Raw genomic sequence first — 22,207 nt, forward strand, 5'->3', positions numbered from 1 at the left:
CCAGCCTTCAAGCCGGACCAGAACAGAGCAGATCCAGTGTAAGTTGATAGAATGACTTGAATGAAAACCTATAAACCTATCTGAACCGTGGCGGAGCAGAGATGGATGGGGACGCATCTGGTGCATATGCTGTAAAGGGTGATCAATGTCATCAGTCTGCCGTCCTCACATGTGTTCTGTTAGCCAGCTACAAAACACGAGGAAAAGAGAATGAGTAACTCACACCAGAGTGGGACAGGCTCCAACAGGGCAACAAGCACTAAAAGTGTTGTATTGACACCACACACATGATGTTTATTCAACCAAATAATCAGTAACGACGAGCACTTATTCAAGTCAGGCTTCAAAGATCACTGGCAAATCTGGCGTAAATGGTCTAGTGTGTGGCCTGCCTCAATCATGTGCATCACTTTCTGAACTAACTGGGATCCCATGGTTGTACATTCACTATCGATAGGAGCTTCAAATTCCAGGTTTACTTATGTATTTATGTGGCAGCTTAAAGGCATAATACTTTTAAGTGCTTCATATAACCCCACTTCAATAAAACCTTGAATATCCCTTTAATCTTTTGAAAACTCTACTTTCCAGTCATAGTATGGTCAGGGGCCCACAGACTCCCCTTGATCCCCAGGGCAACTACAGCGCTCTTTATGCTACTTTTGACCTCCAGGTGAAAACAGACAGCGGACTCACAGGCAGAGACGGTGGTTAAAAATACACACTTCACATGACAGTTTCCACCAAAAACAAACATTTCAGGTTCTACCTTGTAATTTATCACTACTCTCTCTTATGGAAGGAAAATCAAGGAACGGGAATATTAAGATCAAAGATTGCCGTGTGTAAAGCCTTTTTCCTTTCCATGATTTATTTGGCTACATTATATTTGAGCTATATGGGAATCCTCCTACACACACAACTCGTCTTCAGACATGCCACATGCAGAACAACGCCTGAGTAAATTTTAAAGCACATGCCTCACTGTAATGACACTAAACACACTGTAAGCTTTGAATCTAAATACTGAATGTGTGCCACACAAGCTCTCAGATGTGTGCTCCTTTTATTTTGAGACTAAGGGTGTAAAGACGGGGATGATGATTTCAGATTCCTGGGAGAAAATTCCCAGGCCTGGAACAGCCCGTGGAAAGTAATCAAGTAGCTGAGTGATGTCATTGTGATGAAAGGCAGCCTGTCAGACAGTTGGCGACTTTGGGTGCTCTTTGGCATGGGCCATAGCCCGCTATACACCAAAATATGACATCAAAGCAGGTGCTGCCAGGCCAAGAGGCTGGCACTGATCATTGTCTTCTTTGATTACAGAAGCTTCATCTTCTCGCTGAGAGGATAAAAGAAACCGTCTGCTTGGTGTTAAGAGAGTGTCAAAATTAATGAGGCACTAAATAATTAGTGCCATGCGCTAATGGTGTCGCAGTGGCTCAGTGGTTGAGAGTGTGTACCACTGATGCTCACAATATTATGGGACAATTTCCCAGAGAGGGTTTAATTCTAGTTCTTGACTCTGATGTGTTTTGGTGTCTCTTTCCAGTAAATCTCAGTCTTAAGTCCTATTTAACAAGCTAGCACCAAGAGGTTTGACCTTATATTAGATTCACTTTGCAAGTCAACAGCTTCTTAAATGTAGAGTCTGCAGGATTTTCCCCCCCAAAAAAATATAAGGTCAACTTTTACAGGAATAGTCCTGCTTCCTCAGGCCTCTATACATGTGTGTCAGTGTCTGTGTCTGTCTAGAACCCTGTCCTCTGCGGCTAACACAACCAAAAGTCAAATGAAAAGTCAAAAAGACTTTCAGACACTTGGAGGGCAGCACGGGATGAAGACCAACAGAGTTAGCTTTCTGCTAACCAGGTATGTCTCAAATACCCAGTGATTAGCTTGTGCTAACATACCAAGTCAGGTGCACGACTCTAGAGTCTTTCCCATGTAGAAGCACAAAGCTACAGGTGGTTGCTGCATTAGTGAATGTGTTCCCGTAGCTTCAGTTGGAGGGTGTTGGTGTATGCTGCCGCTGGCACTGAGCCAAGGAGGAGGAGCCAAGTTTGAATGTTGTGTTTCTAACAAGTAACAGAAACTCCTGCAAACCCTAACTTGAAGCCTCTGTTCAGGTGGTCTGCTCACTTTACATGGATTGACTGACTGCAAAGAAGACAAAGATATGTAAAATTTACCAGTTTGTTCTTGTAACCAATGGAAAATAGTAAACTAAATGATGTTAAAATAGTCTGATAAAAGCAAGGCGAGGATCTTTAAATTAACTTTATACGCTGCAGTGACAGTCAACAGGCAGCAGCAGGTGCTAAGATGCCTTCACGCAGTAATGGATGGAGTGAAAGACTCCTTTTTCTGGTTGAAGATTAGCCAGAAATTAGTCAGAGACAGAGTATGTCAACTGTCATCTCTGAGATTTTTAATGCCTCCTTGGAAACCAATGGTTCCATGTTAGTTAAAAAGTCTATGCTCCTTCCCTTTAAATTGGTGAGACCACAATAAAACAAAACATTTTTAAAGGCAGCTCTTCCTTTTGGGATTCTTTAAGGTCTACTGTCTCACAAACAGCTCTTACGTAATTGAATAATGACCATGGTTAACAGCAGGGTGTGGACTTCCCCGCAAAGACTACCAGGTTAAAGGACAGAGGATGAATGATGTGTTGTGGCTCTGCTATCATGACCTGTAATAAGGGCTTTTCCATGTCCTTTGGCATATCTGTGGCATAAATAAACCTTTCTGAGACAAAAGAGTGTGATTCTACTGCTGTCTCTGTGGAAATGAGAATAAGAGCCAAGGAAAAAGAAGCCTGTCGCCTCTCTGATGGTAATAATAGCAGGTTTTAAATGGTAATTGCTCTCTGATCCCTCCTCTGTCTACCTGGAAGAGGGCATTGCAGAGGGTGATTCAAGCACCAGGCATGAATGGAAAACTCCTGGAGGAAGGCTGCACACTCACGCACCAATACCTTCAAGACAACAGGTCCACCGCTCTCATGCTCCCGTACGGCAACACATGCAGGCAAACACATGAAACATGCTTGTTCGCAGACACAAACGCCCATCTTGCCCGGGATGAATGACAGAACTGTTTACAGGCCATAGCAGCTATTTGGAGACCATCAGATAAAAGATCAACAACAAACAGCTGACCTGTCAGAAGAACTATCTGATTACCCTTCGGTGCCAGAGAGACCCCAATGCAAGCCGTCCTATCTTGAAAGAGTTCATTTTTATCAAACAGGGCATCATCTGTAACCAATAGACGGCCACTTCTTACGAAATGAGAGCCTGCTCGACAGATGTCTCCTGCCTCTCTTACTCTCTTTTTCTCCCCAGTTTACGTCCAAGTCTTCGATGGCACTTCTCGACTCGGCTCGGGAACAAGGTTGTTTACCAATTTCTCTGGGGAATATCAAGAACATGTGCTGGGGGACACATGAAAGGGACTCCACAGTGTGTTAACACCCCCCAGAAAAATTCAGAACATGTTTGTATGAAGGGTTAAAAACAAAGGTTTCAACGAGGAATTAAGGTGTCATGCTTTCGGAGGTTTGTTTCCTAGTGATACAGAACAGAAGCTTAAGGTGGAATGCTTTTAACAATGTAGAAAAATCTAAATGTTGATGTAAATGTCATTAAATATTTTATCAATATTTTTCAGGAAAAAATAACTCTCTTGAGTTCTTGAGCTATTATCTTTTAGGGAAAAGTTACTTCTTTTGTTGCCAAAAATTAAACATTTGTGGAAAAAATAAACTTGCCCTGACCACCCAAAAAAATACTTTGTGGAAAAAAAGTTTATTGTTGTCTTCCCGTGTGCATTTCATCTGTTATTATCTTGTGTGCAAAAGCTTCTATTTTCTTGGGTGCAAGTTCATGTCTTGTTTGCTCAACAAAGAGTTGAAAGAGTTCAAACCTCTATGTAAAGGGGCTGTGAGGAGTTTGAAAGTGATCTTGAAAAAGTTTATGCCAAATCACAATCCACACTTTGAAATGAGATTATCAGCACCAATATAGGTTATTTTGAATTGCTACTTCTTTGCTTCCTTATGGGGTTGGTTTAAAGCATTTCCAAGTCTTTATGACAACCCCACGCCTAATGACCAGGTTTAGAGGTGGGAGGGAACATCCTTGTTTTTCTCTGCTAAAAATGATATCTGTGATTAATTTTGTAGTGATGGTGGACTCTGGAGCCTAACTGTTAGACAGAAAAAGGACAAAAGAGCAGAAAAAGGTAAACGGGAGAGTGATACAGCCAGAGCTAAAGGGCTAAACTGTTTGTGATAAAGTTCATTCCAACCCACAGTCAGCAGTTATTCTGCAGTGGTCTGTTCAAACTTGAGAGTCTATCAATGGGGGGTCACATTAGCTCTGCTTGGTAGATGATTGGCAGGACATGGCTAACCAGGATTTACTAAGATTACACATTGCCGACACAAAGTGACAGTTTGCCCGTTGTCACGTTAGCCTACGGATGCATCGTAGCACCAGGCTGCTAGTAGCGCTACTGACGTACGGTACAAACTTACGTTGCGTTTTATCTGGTAAAAAGTTGTCTTGAAAGCAGAAAATTTGTTCCAAAACAAACACCCGCCTAGTGAAAAGTCACATCTTTACAACGGTGTGTGTGAGACTCCTTCAATTAAAACAGATCCTCCTCATAGCATCTTTTTAAAAAACTCCACGGGCTGTACTACTCTTACCAATCTGTGACAAGAAATACATAAACGTCAGTCTCAAACATTTTTACTTATCGTTTTTCTGCAGCCATAGAATGGTAATTAAGTTAATAAAACATATACAAATGTCTTTTCAACCTACCCTGTAAACCTCAAACCTGCTACTGACATTTCCAGTTCCCTTTTCACCGTGGCTTTCAACAGATTTCAAAACTTTAACAGTTTGTGGCACTAAACCACTAAGTCTCAGGCTTTGCTGTTGTGACCTTTGTGGGATTCAGTGCTGCGATGATGTCCCACAACCTGATATCATATGTTTTAAACTGGAGCTGTGTGTAGTTTGCATTCTATGTGTAGGAGAGGGTGGCAATTTGAAGGAATTTAAAGAAACTCTTCTATGAAATATAAAAGTTTTATAGATGGTGATATCCCCTTTGTTCTTCGAATGAGGACCTCCACCTGTTTCTGATGATATGAGCCAGAGCCTGTCCCTTTCAAGAGGCTGATCCCTCCTGATCTCTTTGATGTAACCTGACCTAACAGTTCCAACTAGCGGGATTTGATGATCATGGATGGACTTTCGACAACAACATGTGCAAATCAAAACTAACAGGCAGGGGAGACAGACAACAGGGATGTGTGAGCAGAGCTGGCAGGCCGTGCAGACAGGGAGCGCTCACAGAGAGCGCTCACAGAGCTATGATGTGTCTCAACGCCAGGCAGGCAACAGTCACATGATCAATGCTGCCAGCCCAGACTTAAGCAGTAAAACCTGTGGATCTGTGAGGGCACATGCAACTGATCGGAGATGAAAGACAGGCTTTGACTTTCACAGGAGGCCTGGAGTCAGGGTGGGGGCTAAGGGGGCTACAGGAGCTATGGGGGCACTTCTGAGGGACTGCCATCAGAACAGCTGGGTCATTTTCAAATGACCTAAATCTAGGATTAATCCATTTGGACTTGCATGGTTAAATTTGTTTCTACGCTACGCAGAGACGATTGGAGGCAAAGGAAAAAGGGACAAAGAGAATTACCAGTGAAAGCCAGAAAGGCTTAGCGCTTGGAGTTCAAACAAGGTGCAGAGAACAGAACAAACCACCGTGCACCAACAGTAGCAAAGCTCACCAATGTGTCCAACTCCAGCCTCACTGTCTAACGCAGAAACCCCCATCACTGCAGCTCACTCTTCACTCACACTTTGGTCAGAGGATGTTTTTGACACACCGCTGGGGCATCTCAGCGTCCATCTGCGAGTGATTTGAGGGGTACATTTCTGGGGATGACGTGTGATAAAAAAGGAAGGTATGGGTCAAAGTGACTAGACTCATTCTGTGACAGAGCCTCTCTTCCTGGGCCCTACCACATGTTTTAATCTATACAAGCATCTGTTTGAAGTTCACAATGAATACCATCAGTCCTGCCGGTGACATCATATCCATCTTACCTGGCTCAGAACAGTTCAACATCCTGGAGGCACACAGATTAACCACCAGGACAGAGTTTATTTTTCTGACAGGGTGTGAAGCAGATTTACAGTTTTGATGTTGTTGTGTCCATGGCACACATGAGGAAAGTGTAAAACAGGCCTGTTTCATCTAACTTAAGAGGGGTCTGATTCAAAAAGTCTGTTAAGGTAGGATACAGTTATCGAATCCCTGGCACCAAAAAAATGATATTTGAAAAAAAAAAAAAACTGATACAACTCTTAAACAAAGTTCTCCTCATGGTGGCACCAATAACAGTAATATGATAACTTTCTATTACAATATAATCCTTATCATATCTGATTGCAAGTTGCTTGACCCCAAGGTTACGATTTCCCTTTTACTTAGATTGGAAATGTTGTTGTTTTTGTTGACCTATCCATCTCAAGTCTTTCACTATGATGATACAGAATTTCTCAATGTTCTGTAAGAAGGACATCTTTAATAAAACTCCTTTGTGCCAAATATCAAATAATATGGTTAATATACAATTTGTGTTTTGTGTGGTTTACTTTGGTATGATTTTCTCATTTGTTTAGATGTGGATTGATGTGATTGTTGTCTAGTGATTACAGATACTCTTTGGAGTATCAACCCTTGAGTCCAAGGCCAAATTTTCCAAGTATTTGAGAATATTTGAGTGTGTTTGAAAATGTGGTATTATATTGTACCATATTGTATGGTATCGGTTGTATTGTATTGTTAGGTTTGGTATTGTTTTCAAAAAAAAGAAGAAATGCGTGTGTTAATTTTGGTCGTATTTCTGCACGTTTTCAGAAAGCTTAGATTTGGGCAAAATTAAGCAGTACCACCGGAAACCATGGGGGCACTGTTGCTGTAACTACTCAATATGTAGCTTTCGTAAGACACGAAGAAGAAATGATGGCGGAACTTTCACAATGTAATTAACCTCTTCAACGGCTGCCCCCCCTGGTGGATGTATTGGTCAACGGCCAGCCAATGTAGAGGACGCATGGAAGTATGTGAGCAGTGAGGATAACAGGGCGTATTCATTTTACAGGCAAAAGGAGTATAAATGGGCCTTAATTCTCCGCACAAGACAGAATAACCAGCTACAGTTTTGCTTCAAATTTAACAAGGCTTGGCCTGCGTTTTTAAAGTTAAACCAGACATTTGCTAAGGTTGCTTGTTCACACATCCTTCACAGCATGAAACCTTCCCTGTTGGACAAAGGGGGTAATGGGCAGAGAGGGTGAAGAGGCCAAGCATCAAACACACATTTCAAAAGCCATAGTAAATGAAAGTTAAACTTTAAGGAATGTTTTTGCATCAGACAGCTGGGCATAGGTCTTCACAATGTTTTTGAAGTTGAGTGTCTATCGTTAACCTTGGCTGTTTTTAATTGTCCTACTAAGAGCCACGTTAACAGGTTCCGGTCACTTGAAAAGCATTTTCTGCTAAACTCTCTGGTGTGATCGGGTGGGCCTACACATATCCCGACTTCAAATGGAGCTAACGTCCCTTAGCATGGTATAAGGCAGTGCCTATCCTGGAGCCCACCCCAGATCTCATTGGGCACAAGGCAGGGTAAACTCTATGGATTGTGAAAAACTGCTGCCCCTGGTGGCTGGCTGCAGTGTAGGTCAAAAAATCCATCTTCCCAGCCATTCTAGATGGGCTGTGGTCAAACTTTAAAAAATCAACACACCTTTTAGAAATGTTTCTCAAATCCAGTTGATGATTTGAAGAAACTATTGGGCTGCTTTGTGTTCAAGTCCTCTGTTTTTGGTAAACTTTTATTTACATTAGCTATTAGACGCTAAAAACAGGATTTAAATCATGTTTAATGATGGTTAACAGCTGCTGTTCTTCAGATTCTCTGAGAGTCCCTTATAGCCTCTACTGCGTAGACTCTGGCTGCACAATGGCAGGGCTTCTGACGGGGGTATTTTGGCTTCAAAACTATACGATAGTAAAAGGTAGAGCCACGCCATCCACTCTATAAATACAGTGTATGGTAGACCCTGGACAGGTTATCAGCATGTCACAGACAACCACTCATGCACACATTCACACCTTCTCAGCAATTTAGAGCAACCGATCAACCATATCAGCATGAGGTTTTTACAGCTCACCTGAAGAATTTCCTGAAGGTTTGAGACTTTATTTTACATGTGTGAACACAGTCTTAGAGGATCTTTTTCTATTTAAAAGTGTTAATGGGGGATGCAAAAAGGAGAAAAAGTACAGAATAAGATGAAGCTTTTAAAATACAAGGTAGAACTGCAGCATCTAACCTTTAAAATGGAACTGAATCCTAATGTCAGATTTTTTTTACGAGTGTTCAGAATGAGATGAATCAAAGACAAGACACCAGCATGAAACTGTACCTTGATGAAAAATCACTCTGTCTGTGGGCTACACTTTAACTTCAGTGTGTTCTTAAAATGAGAGGCTATTGGAGGGAGGCCTACCTCAACCGTAACGAGGCATTCCTGTGCTAAAAAGCCAGCTTCCCATCAGGATGCTCTGCTCGACTTCAAATATACAGTAGAGCAGGAAAGTTTGGAAGAGACTGAAGTCGGAGGGAGGAGGAGAAGAGGAGGGGGGAGAGAAAGAGTGATGGTTGCTTTGATCTCTGGAGGCAGACTGGGTTAAGAAAAAACAAGTGTCCTAGTCCCTATTTTTAAACCTCAGAGCGTGAACAAAAGACAGAACTGGAGGAGATATTCGAGAGATACTCAAGAAATATCTTAATCTTCTTCACCTTAAAAAAGTGATTTAACATTTCAAACAATAAAACAAATACAAGTTACCGCTATTTAAACTCAGAATGAGAAATCCTCACCAAATATTGTTGTTGCTCTGCATGAGTTTTGATCACATTTTGTTTTTCCCACTTGATTTTCAGGCAAGTGTGTAACAAGATGGTATTCTCACTTCATAAATTTGTGGTGGAATGGGAAATGGGCATTTCAAGGCCAATAAAAGCCACCACATCAAATAAAACTTCGCGGATCAAAAGAACCAACGCATGGACATTTTTTTCCTCCTCTATAAATTAAAAAGAGGGGCAGTCTGCCACGCTTGATCATGCCCTGAGTCCTGCCCCGCTGCTGTGATTGGCTGGATGGACACACAAGGGGGGAAAGTTTGAATAAAATACAAGAGCATGGCACAAGTGTTGTCGTTCAAGCTTGTGCGCTTGGTGCAACAGCGCTTGAGTCGTTCTGGAAAGATTGGCACACAGTTGAAGGCGCATTCCTGGAAAGTTTGAAATACGGCTCAGATGCGTTTTAGTGATTTAAACGGACTTCTTTTTCCTTAAAAACTTCAGTTTCACGGTTTCACGAGCGCTGACAAGTTCGTGGCGTCACCTGTACTGTGCGTACTTGTCTTTCCAACCTCCTTTAGCAAGATTTTGTGCTTCCCCGACGACGCTTACATTCAGAGGAACGACAGGGAAGACGAGGAGAGGATGACAGCGATCAGAATGGTTTCTTCAGTGCTGCTGCTGATGCTGATGCACTCCGGAGCTCTCTGCGCACGGAGGTTCCGGGGTGGCCGCAACCCACAACCGCGACGCGCACCACCTCCTCCCACCTACCGGGCGGACCGGGTTGACACCACTGAGAGTTTCCCTCTGGATTTCACCGCCGTGGAGGAGAACATGGATAACTTCATGACACAAGTGAAGAACCTCGCACAGTCCCTCTACCCGTGCTCGGCGCAGAAGCTCGACTATGATATGAAGCTGAACTTTTTGGAAAATACATCAGTCACCTGCAACGACGGGAGCCCCGCAGGGTAAGTAGCATATCAGTACAACGGGTGAATAAATGATTTTTCAAGAGGATCAGTCAGGTCAGTGCAGGGTCAACTGTTTAGTTGTGCGCCCCAGAGAGTAGGAATAGTTATTTTGCTTCAGCAGGGTGCACCCTGTCCTGCTGGTTATCCTTCAACCCGAAGTAACCCGCATGTATCTGGCCTGAGGGCAGCCGTGCTCGTCCTCAGAAAAGGAACAGAAGCTACTATTACTTCAACTGCTGTATTTGCAAATTTTCCAAAATGGGTTTTGATCCAAAATAAATGTATAATAATAATATTAATAAAACGACTAAAAAACTGATAAGAGAAAAAAAAGTGTATGAAAGAAAAGAGAAATCAAAGTCCCTGGGCCCTGCGTCCTGAATAAGGTTCGCTCAGGATAAGATAGACAGCTGCTTTGCGTCAGCGAAGCGTGAAATTTGCGGATAGCCACATGGCCTATGCTTCATTTCCTTTGCCTCAAATTAGAATGCAGGATTTGCTGTGCAGAAAGTTTAGCTTTAAGTTTGCAGACCCCCGCCCATTTCTCTCTGTATCTCTCTGATGACTGCGCAGATTGCGTAAACTGTTAAATTTACTGCCTTATAATAGTGTGTTTCTCTGCTTAGCCACTGTGAAACGTGCGCAAGTTGCCTTGAATGGCACCTGGTGTTTGAAAGATGTTGCAAGTCAAAAAATATGCCTGGTTCACGAAGGGAAGAATGAACTTCTACCTCTGTTTTGAGTCCATTACGACGCTGTCAAGCATAAATCCAAGCCTGCATTGTTTGTCTATGTATTAAAGAGGTATAAGCCACTGCAAGCATTTTAATATCAGGCAGATCCACCATGTTTGCTATTTATTTGATGCAAAATAATGCACAGAATCAGGGAAGTGAATTTTGTGATGCAGGATTAAATCTACATGTAGGATTGATACTGAGATGTGGCAGTTGTGAATGATGATTCATTCTTTGTCAAACTTTTTTTTTTTTTTTTTTTACCACAAAAGGCCTTAAACTATCATCTACATTATCAGAATTTAGTTTTGAGAACACACTGTCCCAGAATGACAGGTTTGCCTCACGTGATACTGAAAAGCAACATTTGAATTTAAGAGATTTTCCTGTTTGCACTATTTTAATACATTTTGCAATACAACATTTGTCTTAAATAGAAGGTAAGAGTAGCTTTCCAGCATTTTACATTATCTCTGTGCAGTCCAGTTATGGAAAGACTTAGCTGAAAATGTTTTTCTTTACATCTCTGTATGGATTTAGCCTTCTGTGTAATTCCCACAAAGTGGTAGAAAGAGCTGTCTGTGAGCGCAGCAAAGCTCTGAGCTCTTTAGAAGTGCCGCGCTTGGGACAGTTATCAGCAGATGGCTGTTTCATTCACCACCGGGGTTGCTGTCAGTTGAGATGCTAATCCATTAACTACAAAGAGCATTTTTTCCAGAGAGGTGTTGTTGCAGTTGGAGATAAACAGGAATGCACACTGTGTGATTCATCTCCTGGTGTTGCACTTGTTAGAGCGGAGCGGGTTTGAAGCAGCGCTCCTCATCCTTGGCTTGTGCAATGTGCCAAACCCGTCTGTACTTTGTTGTTTGGGAGTTGTGAGTGAAGTGCTCTGTCCTCAGCCTACATCACTGACTGTGGTTTACAATAATAGCACAAGACACTAACTGCTGCCAAAGTGTGATTCAGTGTCTGACAAACAGCTCAGAGCCTCAGCCAAGTCTGTTTTCCTTAAAAACGTTTTTGTCATTCTCTTGACTTGAATCACTGGGAAAGTCAAGTAATTTATCATAACAGATGTAAAACTTTAGCATCTTATTTCGGTGACTTCATCTGCTTTACGAAGCACGTTTTTCAAAACGCAACTCATGTCATCGCTCAGAAATCCTGAGGAAGAAATACGCTTTTGACATGAATGCACACTGCAGCATAGGAGATGAAAGTAATGCCCTCTTCTGGGCTCACCACATACAGCACGTTTGCTTATACTTTAACATGAAAGCTACTGTATATTCTCATTAAATCAACAGCTATCAAGCAAAAACTAGTCTGTGAAGCATCCTGCACAGCTCAACTGTGGCTGCATTGTATCTCTTATCATCTCCATGGCTGGGGTCTGTGATTTTATCCACGTCCCTGTGAGGACACTGCTGAGGAATGATGACCTCAGAGTGAAGACACATACAGGTACACAGTATGATGGTAAAAATGAGGAATACCATCCACTGGCACCTACAGTACAAACAGGATAGGGGACCAGGCCGGGTGATGTTTATCTCCTGTTTGATCTCTAGATCAGTTTCCTACGTGCAACACGACTTCATTGTCCAATTCTTGTTGGCAAGGTTTCAATTTTTGCTGTTCTTGTCACCTTTTCCAGATTAAAAAAACAGCAAAGAAACAGGACGTACTAAATCAGATTGAAGTGCTGATGATGTATGTGTTTGTGTTTTATGCCTAGATACCATCGCTGGTGGTAGAAACAGTAGAGGTATTACTTTCCAGAGTGGATCTTATCTTTCTGAAGATATAAAGATCACTTTGTGGTTTTACTTCACTGTTTTTTTCCTTTTCAGCCTCATAAACCTGCTATGTAGTGATTTTGTATGCTTTTCTGTCTCCTGTAGGTATTACCTGAAGGAATCTCGAGGCAGCAGACGGTGGTTGATATTCTTAGAAGGTTTGTCCACCTTAAAAAGATTATTTCAACATTTTATGCACAATTCAAGCTTGATTGCTGAGTTTTAATATGTTTTTTCAATGTGTGTGTTTTCACATCTAGGTGGCTGGTACTGCTTCAACAAAGAGAACTGTGACAGCCGATATGAGACCATGAGGAGACTGATGAGCTCATCCAAATGGCCCCAAACCAAAACAGGTGAGCTTAAAACAGTCAACGTAGTTCCCTTTAAGCACCAGCATCTGCACAGATCCCTCTGTGATGTCTCAGAAATTAAAAGGATCGGATGTATCAGCGCTCATCTTGCAGTGTTATTGCAACCACCACCCCGTCATAACGTAGCTGTGGTGCATGGCTACCTGGCGCCCGCTGCTGTAGGACCAGAGACGCTTCCCTCTCTCATTGCAGCGTAATGACTGTAATCCATGTCAGTAATGATGATGAGGAAGAAGAGGATGTGTCTGGGAGTGCCAGGATGGCTAATGATACATGTTGATGTGTCTCTGCAGGCACGGGGATCCTGTCTCCACTGCCCGAGGAAAACCCTCACTGGTGGAATGCCAACATGGTGTAAGTTGACTCGCGTTTGCGTGTTTGTTGAAGCTGGATTTTATTTCTAATCATAGGAAACTGAAGCACCAACCGCAACAAAATTAGGCGTTTCTATGTTTTGTAATTTTTGATACTTGTACCCACTGCTGCAAAGTAGGAGCCAGCAAGAGGATTCAGCAATCACAAAAGAAACAGCTTTTTAATGTTTTTAAAGCAAGTATACTCACTGATTGGTTCATTCAGCTGTTAAGAAACAGCAAGAAAAGAAAACTCCTGATGCATTATAGGATAAGATAAAGAAACAAATATGACTTACCACTTTGTCCACGGGGCCAAAACTGACACCAACCGAAAGTTCTTCCCCAGAGCTTTAACTTTATCTTGATCTGTGCAGGTTCATCCCGTACTGCTCAAGCGATGTGTGGAGCGGCGCTACTGCAAAAACAGAACAAAGTAAGCCACAGTGATTGATCAAAAATTCATCATAAAGCCCGTCATGCACTCCAAGACAAATGTTTTCTCACAGCTCCACTGTCTTTGTGTCGTTTGCAGATGGTTACGCCTTCATGGGTTCACTGATTATCCAGGAGGTTGTAAAAGACCTTCTGAACAAAGGTCTGGACAATGCAAAAGTTCTCCTCTTAGCAGGAAGCAGGTACGACGGATCCCTGAGAACGTCCTACATCCCAATGCCGATTAAGAGGTTGTTAAAATGACTATGTGGTATTTCTGTGTGCAGTGCTGGTGGTACTGGGGTCCTTCTGAATGTGGACCATGTCGCAGAGCTGCTAGAGGGACTGGGACACACTGGGATCCAAGTGCGAGGACTGTCCGACTCCGGCTGGTTCCTTGACAACAAGCAGTACCACTGCACAGACTGTGTGGACACCGTCAGCTGTGCCCCCACAGAGACCATCAAGAGAGGCATCAAGTATGAGAGACAGAGAAAGATGTTGTATAAAACTGAAGTTATGAGGTTTTAGGGGAATGTCTTATTTGTGCTTTTTCACCTGTTCTACCAGGTACTGGGGAGGCGTGGTGCCAGAGAGGTGTAGGCAAGCCCACGAAGGAGAGGAGTGGAACTGTTTCTTTGGATATCGAGTTTTCCCTTCAATAAAAAGTGTGTTTGTTGTTTGTGAATGAAATGTAACTCTACTTCACAAATCTAAAAACATCTGCGTGACTTTATTTGGTGTGATACTGTGCTAAATTTACTCTACTTCACTCTCCCTGTGCAGGCCCTGTGTTTGTAGTCCAGTGGCTCTTTGATGAGGCCCAGCTGACAGTAGACAACATCCAGCTAACAGGTCAGCCAGTGCAGGAAGGACAGTGGCGCTACATTCAAAACCTGGGCATTGAACTGAGGAACACACTCAAAGATGTCCCGTAAGGCTACCAGTCTCCTTTCTGAATCATTTTTGCATGGATATGAATTTTATTTATGTTATTATAATGTGGGTTTTTTTTCTAATTTCAGGGCTATGTTTGCTCCGGCATGCTTATCACATGAAGTCATCACCAGAAAGTGAGTCTGAAATGTGGGTTTGAGGGCGTAAGGAAGTTAGTCTTTTTTGGCAAGATAGTAAATGAAAGGAGATGAAATTAAGTTTTGGGTCATTGCACAAAATAAGCAATAAGTCAACCTCATGTTTTGGGAAAAAATGTAAATTCAGTGTACAAAAACTTCAAACATTTGGTAAAAAACACACAATATTCAGAGTCCAGTTCATCCAAAACGGGAACACTAAATTGGCATTTGGGGCTCACCATCTTTTATCTAATAGCGCCCTCTTGTGTTTTGTTCTAGTTACTGGATTGACGTGCAAGTGAAAGGCACCTCCCTGCCCCGAGCACTGCACTGCTGGGACCGCAGTCTCCATGACAACAGAAACAACAAAGCCCCACCCAAAGGCTGCCCCGTACATTTGATTGACAACTGCCCGTGGCCGCACTGCAACCCCACCTGCCCTACCATTCGAGACCAGTTCACAGGACAAGAGATGAACGTCATTCAGTTCCTCATGCACATGGGCTTTGATGTGCAGAAAATGGCCCAACAGCAGGGCATGGACCCCAGCAAGCTACTGGGCATGCTCAGCAGCGGCAGCTAAAGGGACGCAAGCACACACAGCATATCCAAGCTAACGCCAAGCAGGGCTGACTGGTCTCTTTGTCCAGTTCCCTCTGCCTGATACCTCCAATTAATACTCCATCTTCACAACCCATTCTACCTTTAGTCTAGTCCACTCTGACCTCCTGTTCACTTAGACAAGCCTCAGTCAGACACAGGGGCTTAGGTTTGTCCTGCAACCCATGTCCTCACAACAGGTGACAAATATAGGGGCGACACGCCGCCACGACAAGGCTCAACACTCGGCTACTCTGCTTAAATTATCTTTTGCTTTGTAAAAGACAAAATAGCTTGAATGTAATCCAGTTTTAAGGATGCTCATTGATGTTTGTTTTCTACTATATTACTTCCAACCTTCCATATGGATTATATATAGTCAGTGTTCACAAGAGAAAATGCCACAGTGACATAAGAATGCTGTTGCCACTCGTGTTAATAAGGTGTATTTTGTTTTAAGTGGTTTGTAGTTAGGGTGCTTAAAAACATCTCATCACAAAAAAAAGATTATATACCAAGAAATATATAAGAAATTTGGAACTTATTCCTCCAACAAAGGCATTATAATTAGAAAGAAGCAACTGACACAAAGCTATGGAAGCCCAGAGCAGCCACGCTTAAGATGATTTATTCAAAGTCATTTCTGTCATCATCAAAACAGCTTTTTTAAAATCTTGAGATAACAATAATGTTATTTCATCAAGGAAAAAAAGGCACATTTGTTCTTCTTTCTTATACCATAATTACCCAAATATAAGATTTTTTTTTTTTTGGTTAAAAATAATGTGAAAAAGTGGGGTCATCTCATAGGGTCTAAGCATTGACACATGCTGGTAGTTGTATTACTATAGTTGTATTTAAAGCCAAAAAATGAAAGAAGTCTCTTCATATTATTTCAAGGATGTTCTCAGAATTTTAGTGACAAAAAGTTTCTTTAAACAAAGTAAATTTGGGTTATCAGCCTTATTCTGAAAGTTGGTCTCAAAAAGAGAGGAATCGTCCTAGAACCAGGGCTGTCCTACATTTGGGTCAATATGGTACTAACAAAATATTGGGGATTTGGATTGCCATTTCAATTAAACAAAAAAAAATCAACAGAGACCTGTCATACTTTCTTTGAAAAGAAAAGAGAAAAACTAATCTATATAAGTCACTATTGTTTAAAGAGACTGGCGACAGATCATCCACAAAAGCCCTGATTAACTTTTATCATTTTAGGCTGAAATTCAAAAGTAAATGTCCAACTATCTCAAGATTTATACTCTTTTTGTGAAATAATCCTGAATAATCCTGTAAAAATCCTGCCAATTTGGGGAAAACTATCTTCCTTTTGTTTTTAATTAATCTCCCAAATTTTTGTCAACATATAATATGTCTGCAAGTCTGGCTGTTTTGGGCCTCCATATGATACCCCTTGATTCAGTTGGGGTATTTGTCGGTGTTGGAATAATAAATTTTCAACGTATTCAGGCTACTGAAATTCAAGCAGCATGCATAAAAAATACCAGAAAGAGCTTCTGTTTTTTAATTACTGTCAAAAGAGCAAAAAAAAGTGTGTTCATAGACAAGAGCTCTGCAACTCAGTCCTGACAGCTGAAATTTACATCGTACTTTTCATTTTGACTGCTCTGAAGATGCAGTTATGCCCAGTTTAAATGTTTTCTGTAATTGTGGTGCTTGAGTAGATCTGGAAATCATTTTGGGTCTCTTCGTACATTCTTCTTCACCAAGGTGCCATTACATCTAGTCTATACCTCTCTATCATCGGTCTTATCATCGCAAGACGACTGTTCAAACCCATCACAGGGTACACCTTCATGTTTAATCACCTCAGTAGTTCAGCAATCCTCAGATCAATGCAATGAACATTTAAAGGGAGACAAATATCGTGTATTGTATATTTTTTTGAGTATTTGTATAGGTTCTTTAAAGTGTTCACTATTGTAACTCCCTTCTTATATTTCATAATAGAGATCACTTTTTAATATAATGACAATGTTGTATGTAATGATGTCTTTATAAATTATGTTTTTAAAGGACCTCTATTTCGCATCACTCCAGAGAAGGAAAGGTATTACTAATTGTAATTTTATTCTGTAACATATTTTTTAACAGGAAAGAAAAAACTCAAGCTACAGTGGTAATTTACATATTTATTTTGTTATGTAAATCATATTTATAAGTGCTATTTTCACAGAGAAGTGATTCTTTGTAAATTGTAAATACATTTCTGTTTTTTTTTTCTTTGTGTTGATTGCATGTCTTTGTATCAGATGTAAAAGAAAAGACACATTACATATTACTAATGGTAAATATTGCTGTGTTTGTATTATTATCACCATCTTCATTATTAGAATCAATAGTACTTGACTTCACTTTATGCTTTTCAGGTCACTTATTTGACATGTGTGGTAACGGAAAGAGTGAAAAAAGAGAAAAGTAGTTTGTTATAGTGACCAGTTACTTGCCCAATAACACAAGTTATTGTGTTACTTTTTTTTAAAAACCTTCAATTATGTAAAATAATATGGATTTTTGAGAAGGTTTTTGCTCTAGGATTTAATGTACTACTTCAATATTAATGATATGGAAGTAGTGTCTGTACTTCCACGTCAATTTTAACTCAACAGACCGCTTTGGACTCGCCATTGTTGCATCTAGTTCTCATATGTGTCAGTTTGTGGTGTGTTGAGGTTTGTAACAATAACACCCACCTACCTGAACTCTGGCACTGATTGGCTTACCATGGTATTGTACTCTATTATCGCAATCGCAATGTCAGCACATGCAATTACGTAATCGCAAAAGAGGTTATCGCAATCGCAATCGCAATGTCAGCACATGCAATTCCGATTCTTCTCCATGATAACCAAGCAAGTCTGTAGACTCATCATGACACAACTTTTTTTATTAAATCGCAAGCACAATCGCAATCGCAATATTGTCCACCTAATCGCAAATCGCACCTTTTTCCCAAATCGTGCAGCACTACCTATAACCAATTACCATTACTTATGTGAAAGTCACCCCCCTCACTAAAAAAAAGGTCAACCAGGAAAAAAAAAAAAAAATTTATATATATATATATATATATATATATATATATATATATATATATATATATATATATATATATATATATATATATATATATATATATATATATATATATATATATATTTGTCTTGGGCCTGTCAGAGCGAGCCTGGCTGGATAACAGCTGTTAGATATCAGAGCATAATACCATGCGGCAATGTACTGTTGGTAATAGAAACAGGGGTTAACGTTTAAAATAGTAATTAATAAGATAGCCTGCTACTGGAAAACAATAAGGGTGTTAGTAACACTTATATTTTTAAACCCATTATTCCCACTACAAGTTATCTCTCCACTCTATCATAGTGAGTGTACTTTCCCTCACTGTCAACAAATAACTCCATCTATTTGAAGCCTCTCACATAAGCACTTCCCCTTTTAACACATTTTGGCACAAACTGGTCCAGACAATAGTGTCTTCAATGAATTATTAATACAAGCGTCAAAGTAAAGGAGGAGGAAATTGTGCTAGAGAAAACAACTTTCCCATACAGGGCAACGAAAGGGTGATGTCACCTCTCCACCAACCAGGGGCGCCACAAACAACACACACTCAAAGTTCCTCAAAGAAGCTTTAAGGTAATGGCTTACTTTCACACACGATGTGTGTTTTACCTGCTGGCTGAAGGGCTGGGAACAATGGCCATGATCTCACATTTGACACAGTTAGATAAAGCCCAAGCTAGCGATCAGCCACTCCTGGAAATACTGCTGACATTTCTGAAGAACAGCAGATAGGTTTCAGACAACTGGAGAAATATCAAATACTTGCATTAGCCTTATTGCATAATTGACCAAGTCATATATTATAAACATTTAAATTATTATTATTATTATTTTCCGAGCCTAACGGCATGATTTCCAGAGTCAAAGAACTTTAGGATATAAGGATATACTAAGAACTGTTATTTTAGTAATCAAATGATTTTCTCAATATAACCAAATGTATTATTCTAACTCTAACTTTTATTGGATGAGATGTTAGCTTTTTGTCAGGTTTAATAGTATCAAAAAAGTACATCACTCTACCAGAAACTGCTGTTTTTCCCTCAGCTCACAGTGACTTTATACACTGTTAGTCAAACAATCACAGCATCATATCACAGGTTCAAGTATTTTAAGTAACTACTAATCTGTTTCCACTTCTCTCTCACATGCATCATTCAAATCTATTATTACTGCTGCATAATCATCCCTCTGGACCTGTATGTAATTTCTGTCTCTAATGGGAGTCTTAGCCTTTCTTCCCCTGTCATTACACTGCATATAAATGCCAGTTTCTCACTGAGGGAGCTCTTACTCAGCCTCTCCAGGTCCCTAGAAATACGACTCCCATACTGCCCGCCACATGTAGCCTCCCACCCCTCTGTGGAATATAGACCCCCTATTTTTAGAGCTGGCGAGGCCTGTAACCCTGGGCTTGGTACAAACTTTCATTTAAACAGCCACCCCGAGCAATCCACTGGGTGCATGCACACTTACGCACACAGGCGAAGAGGGAGAGGGTGTGTGTTTGTGTGAGTCAGAGAGAGTAGGGAGCAAACTCAAAGCGGCCAAAAGCAACTCGGACTAGACAAAGAGCAAGCCAGCAGTTGGGAAGTTCTTGAGGCCTGTAGTGAAGAAATTATGAGGACATGCCACTGCGTAATGGAACTTGATTGACAGGACAACAAGGACATCCACCTGTTCGGTACTCGGGATCATTGCTGGAAGAATGATCTCTTGATTCGAATTTAAGGAGGACCTCATTTCACTTGACAACTTGGTGACAGAAGACAGCAACAAGGAAAACCAAGATTTCAAAGGACATATGCAACAAATTTGAGTAAGACCGGGATCTAATTCATAAATATCCTTAAAAGAGACTGATGCTACTGTTATACAACTTTACTGAAATAATCTCCATTTATATGGTTTGAAGACTTCAGCAGCTAAGTGGAGACATTACATTTACAAAAAAAATCTTGGCTATCAAAAAAGTATCTTGTGCCAAGGTCTTGACTGTTATCCTCGCTATTACAAGCTGTAAACGTCTGCATTGCAGTGTATGTGACCCCATAACACCACCGTAATTACAAGGCACGCTTAAGGAAGGAATACAGACATTTGTAATTAAGGATTTTCTAAAAAAAGGCAATCAAAGAGGGGGTGAAGTCTGTGGCTCAAGACAAGCGTGGGCAGCGAGAACACCGAGACTTTAAACAGGACCCCGACAAGGAAAAACAGCTGCCTCTGTCCGACAACAAACCATGGATTCTCATGGAGGTCACTACCTCAACAAAGACGCTGTGTTGTCACCTTTAGGTGCAACACGAATGTGCCAGCTGTTACTTGGTTGCACCATAATGGCCCTTGTGTCCCACAGTGCAGGCTACAGCGCCACCTATGGAACCTTCTGCATGTTTGTGTGGTGCTTCTGCTTTGCCGTCACACTGGTTGTGTTCACCTTGGATATCACGCGGCTCCACACCTGCATGCCCATTTCCTGGGATAACTTCACAGTGGCCTTTGCCATGCTGGCAACACTCATGTACATCACAGCCTCTGTGGTCTACCCAGTTTACTTCCTCCAAGAAGAGTGTCCTGATGAGGACTGTGAAGTCCAAATGTACCGCATTGCTGTCACTGTGCTCTCCAGTTTGTGCTGCTTCCCTTACGGTGCTGAGGTGTTTCTCACTCGGGCCAAACCAGGCGCTGTGGTGGGCTACATGGCCACTGTGTCTGGTCTCCTCAAGGTGGTCCAGGGTTTTGTGGCCTGCATTATTTTCGGAGCCTTGGCAAATGACAGCGAGTACAACCTCTACATTGCCACCCAGTACTGTGTGGTGGTGTACAGCCTGTGCTTCTCTGTCACAGTCATAGTGGTGATACTCACAGTTTCAGGGAGGACTGCAGCTCTGCGGTTTCCTTTTGACCGCTTTGTGGTAGTGTACACCTTCTTCGCTGTGATCCTTTACCTCAGCACTGCACTGATCTGGCCCATCTTCAGCTTTGACAAGAAGTACGGCAACACTACTCGTCCCGAGGACTGCCCGCGAGGGGAATGCCCCTGGGACAGCAAGCTGGTGGTGGCAGTGTTCAGTAATGTCAATGTGATATTATATTTTGTTGACCTTGTCTATTCCCAGAGAATCCGTTTTGTGTCCAGCTCTGCTGTCTGAAAACATTTCCCTCTAAAGACTCATTAGCCTCACACACAAAGAAAGTTCAAGACTGCATTCTCATGATTTCCAGCGACATGGTCAAAGATGTCTGTTGTGGTGTTTTTTTTTTTATTCCTATGCATGTGAGATATTTAATTTCAGTTTTTGTTGAAAAACACTTTGTCACTCCTTGCTACAAAGTAGGAGGCGTGTTGTGTTTTGTTTTTTACTTCAGCTGTGACCCTCCAGGGAGATCCTGTGCTGTTGGTAGGCTGACCTCAGCAAGTATCTTTAGAGGGTCTTGCAAATGTCCACCCAGCACTAATAACACACCATTGCACTGGTCACATACAAGGCTGAACTCTTATTTGATAATTGAGTTGAAGATAAGTAAGGAATATGTCAGACTTCAAGAGACTTTTTGAAGTAGTCCCACATTATGCGAGTATTTCAACTTTAAAGGTTGTGAAAGACTTTCTCATAAAGACACATAGCTTGAGTTGAATCTGCAGTATGTACTAAACACAGCTTCAAATTTTAATTTATTACCTTTTTTATATGCAAAAACATTTTTTCAAGTTATGTCTGAAGTCCAACTCTGTAAGGCTTTTTCTGCACCCTTGCTGAATGTCCATTGTATCTAATG

The 22,207-nt window shown here is 41.3% G+C and overlaps 2 protein-coding genes and 1 long non-coding RNA gene across 3 annotated transcripts in view; 2 read left to right on the forward strand and 1 right to left on the reverse strand.

Annotated features, from left to right (window-relative positions):
* LOC141809815 (uncharacterized) overlaps positions 1 to 22,207 on the reverse strand; it is a 77,960-nt gene that overhangs the window by 55,126 nt on the left and 627 nt on the right. Inside the window, exon 2 of the long non-coding RNA XR_012600013.1 lies at positions 13,511 to 13,629. This is a non-coding gene — a long non-coding RNA (uncharacterized LOC141809815). The remainder of the gene's footprint in view (positions 1 to 13,510; positions 13,630 to 22,207) is intronic.
* Positions 9,359 to 16,437, forward strand: notum1a (notum, palmitoleoyl-protein carboxylesterase a). Its single transcript, XM_074697015.1, has 11 exons — positions 9,359 to 9,945; positions 12,590 to 12,642; positions 12,745 to 12,840; positions 13,152 to 13,212; positions 13,589 to 13,647; positions 13,747 to 13,849; positions 13,934 to 14,125; positions 14,217 to 14,314; positions 14,433 to 14,580; positions 14,672 to 14,719; positions 15,002 to 16,437. The coding sequence occupies exons 1-11, from the start codon at positions 9,617 to 9,619 to the stop codon at positions 15,303 to 15,305; spliced, it is 1,491 nt and encodes a 496-aa protein (XP_074553116.1). The 5' UTR covers positions 9,359 to 9,616; the 3' UTR covers positions 15,306 to 16,437.
* On the forward strand, positions 20,668 to 21,579 carry myadml2 (myeloid associated differentiation marker like 2). The gene has a single exon (XM_074697394.1). The coding sequence runs from the start codon at positions 20,668 to 20,670 to the stop codon at positions 21,577 to 21,579; it is 912 nt and encodes a 303-aa protein (XP_074553495.1).

This window comes from Halichoeres trimaculatus, unplaced genomic scaffold (genome assembly GCF_033239565.1).
Source record: "Halichoeres trimaculatus isolate MK-OKI-2021-1 unplaced genomic scaffold, fHalTri1.1 fHalTri1_scaffold_20, whole genome shotgun sequence".
Taxonomy (NCBI): Eukaryota; Metazoa; Chordata; class Actinopteri; order Labriformes; family Labridae; genus Halichoeres; species Halichoeres trimaculatus.

Bases quoted from the DNA above. Each gene is read 5' to 3' on its own strand.
- notum1a (XM_074697015.1), top strand. From the start codon at position 9,617: ATGACAGCGATCAGAATGGTTTCTTCAGTGCTGCTGCTGATGCTGATG. The intron at 13,648-13,746 runs GTAAGCCACAGT...TGTCGTTTGCAG, and splicing joins TACTGCAAAAACAGAACAAA to ATGGTTACGCCTTCATGGGT. The intron at 13,850-13,933 runs GTACGACGGATC...TTCTGTGTGCAG, and splicing joins CTCCTCTTAGCAGGAAGCAG to TGCTGGTGGTACTGGGGTCC.
- myadml2 (XM_074697394.1), top strand. From the start codon at position 20,668: ATGGATTCTCATGGAGGTCACTACCTCAACAAAGACGCTGTGTTGTCA.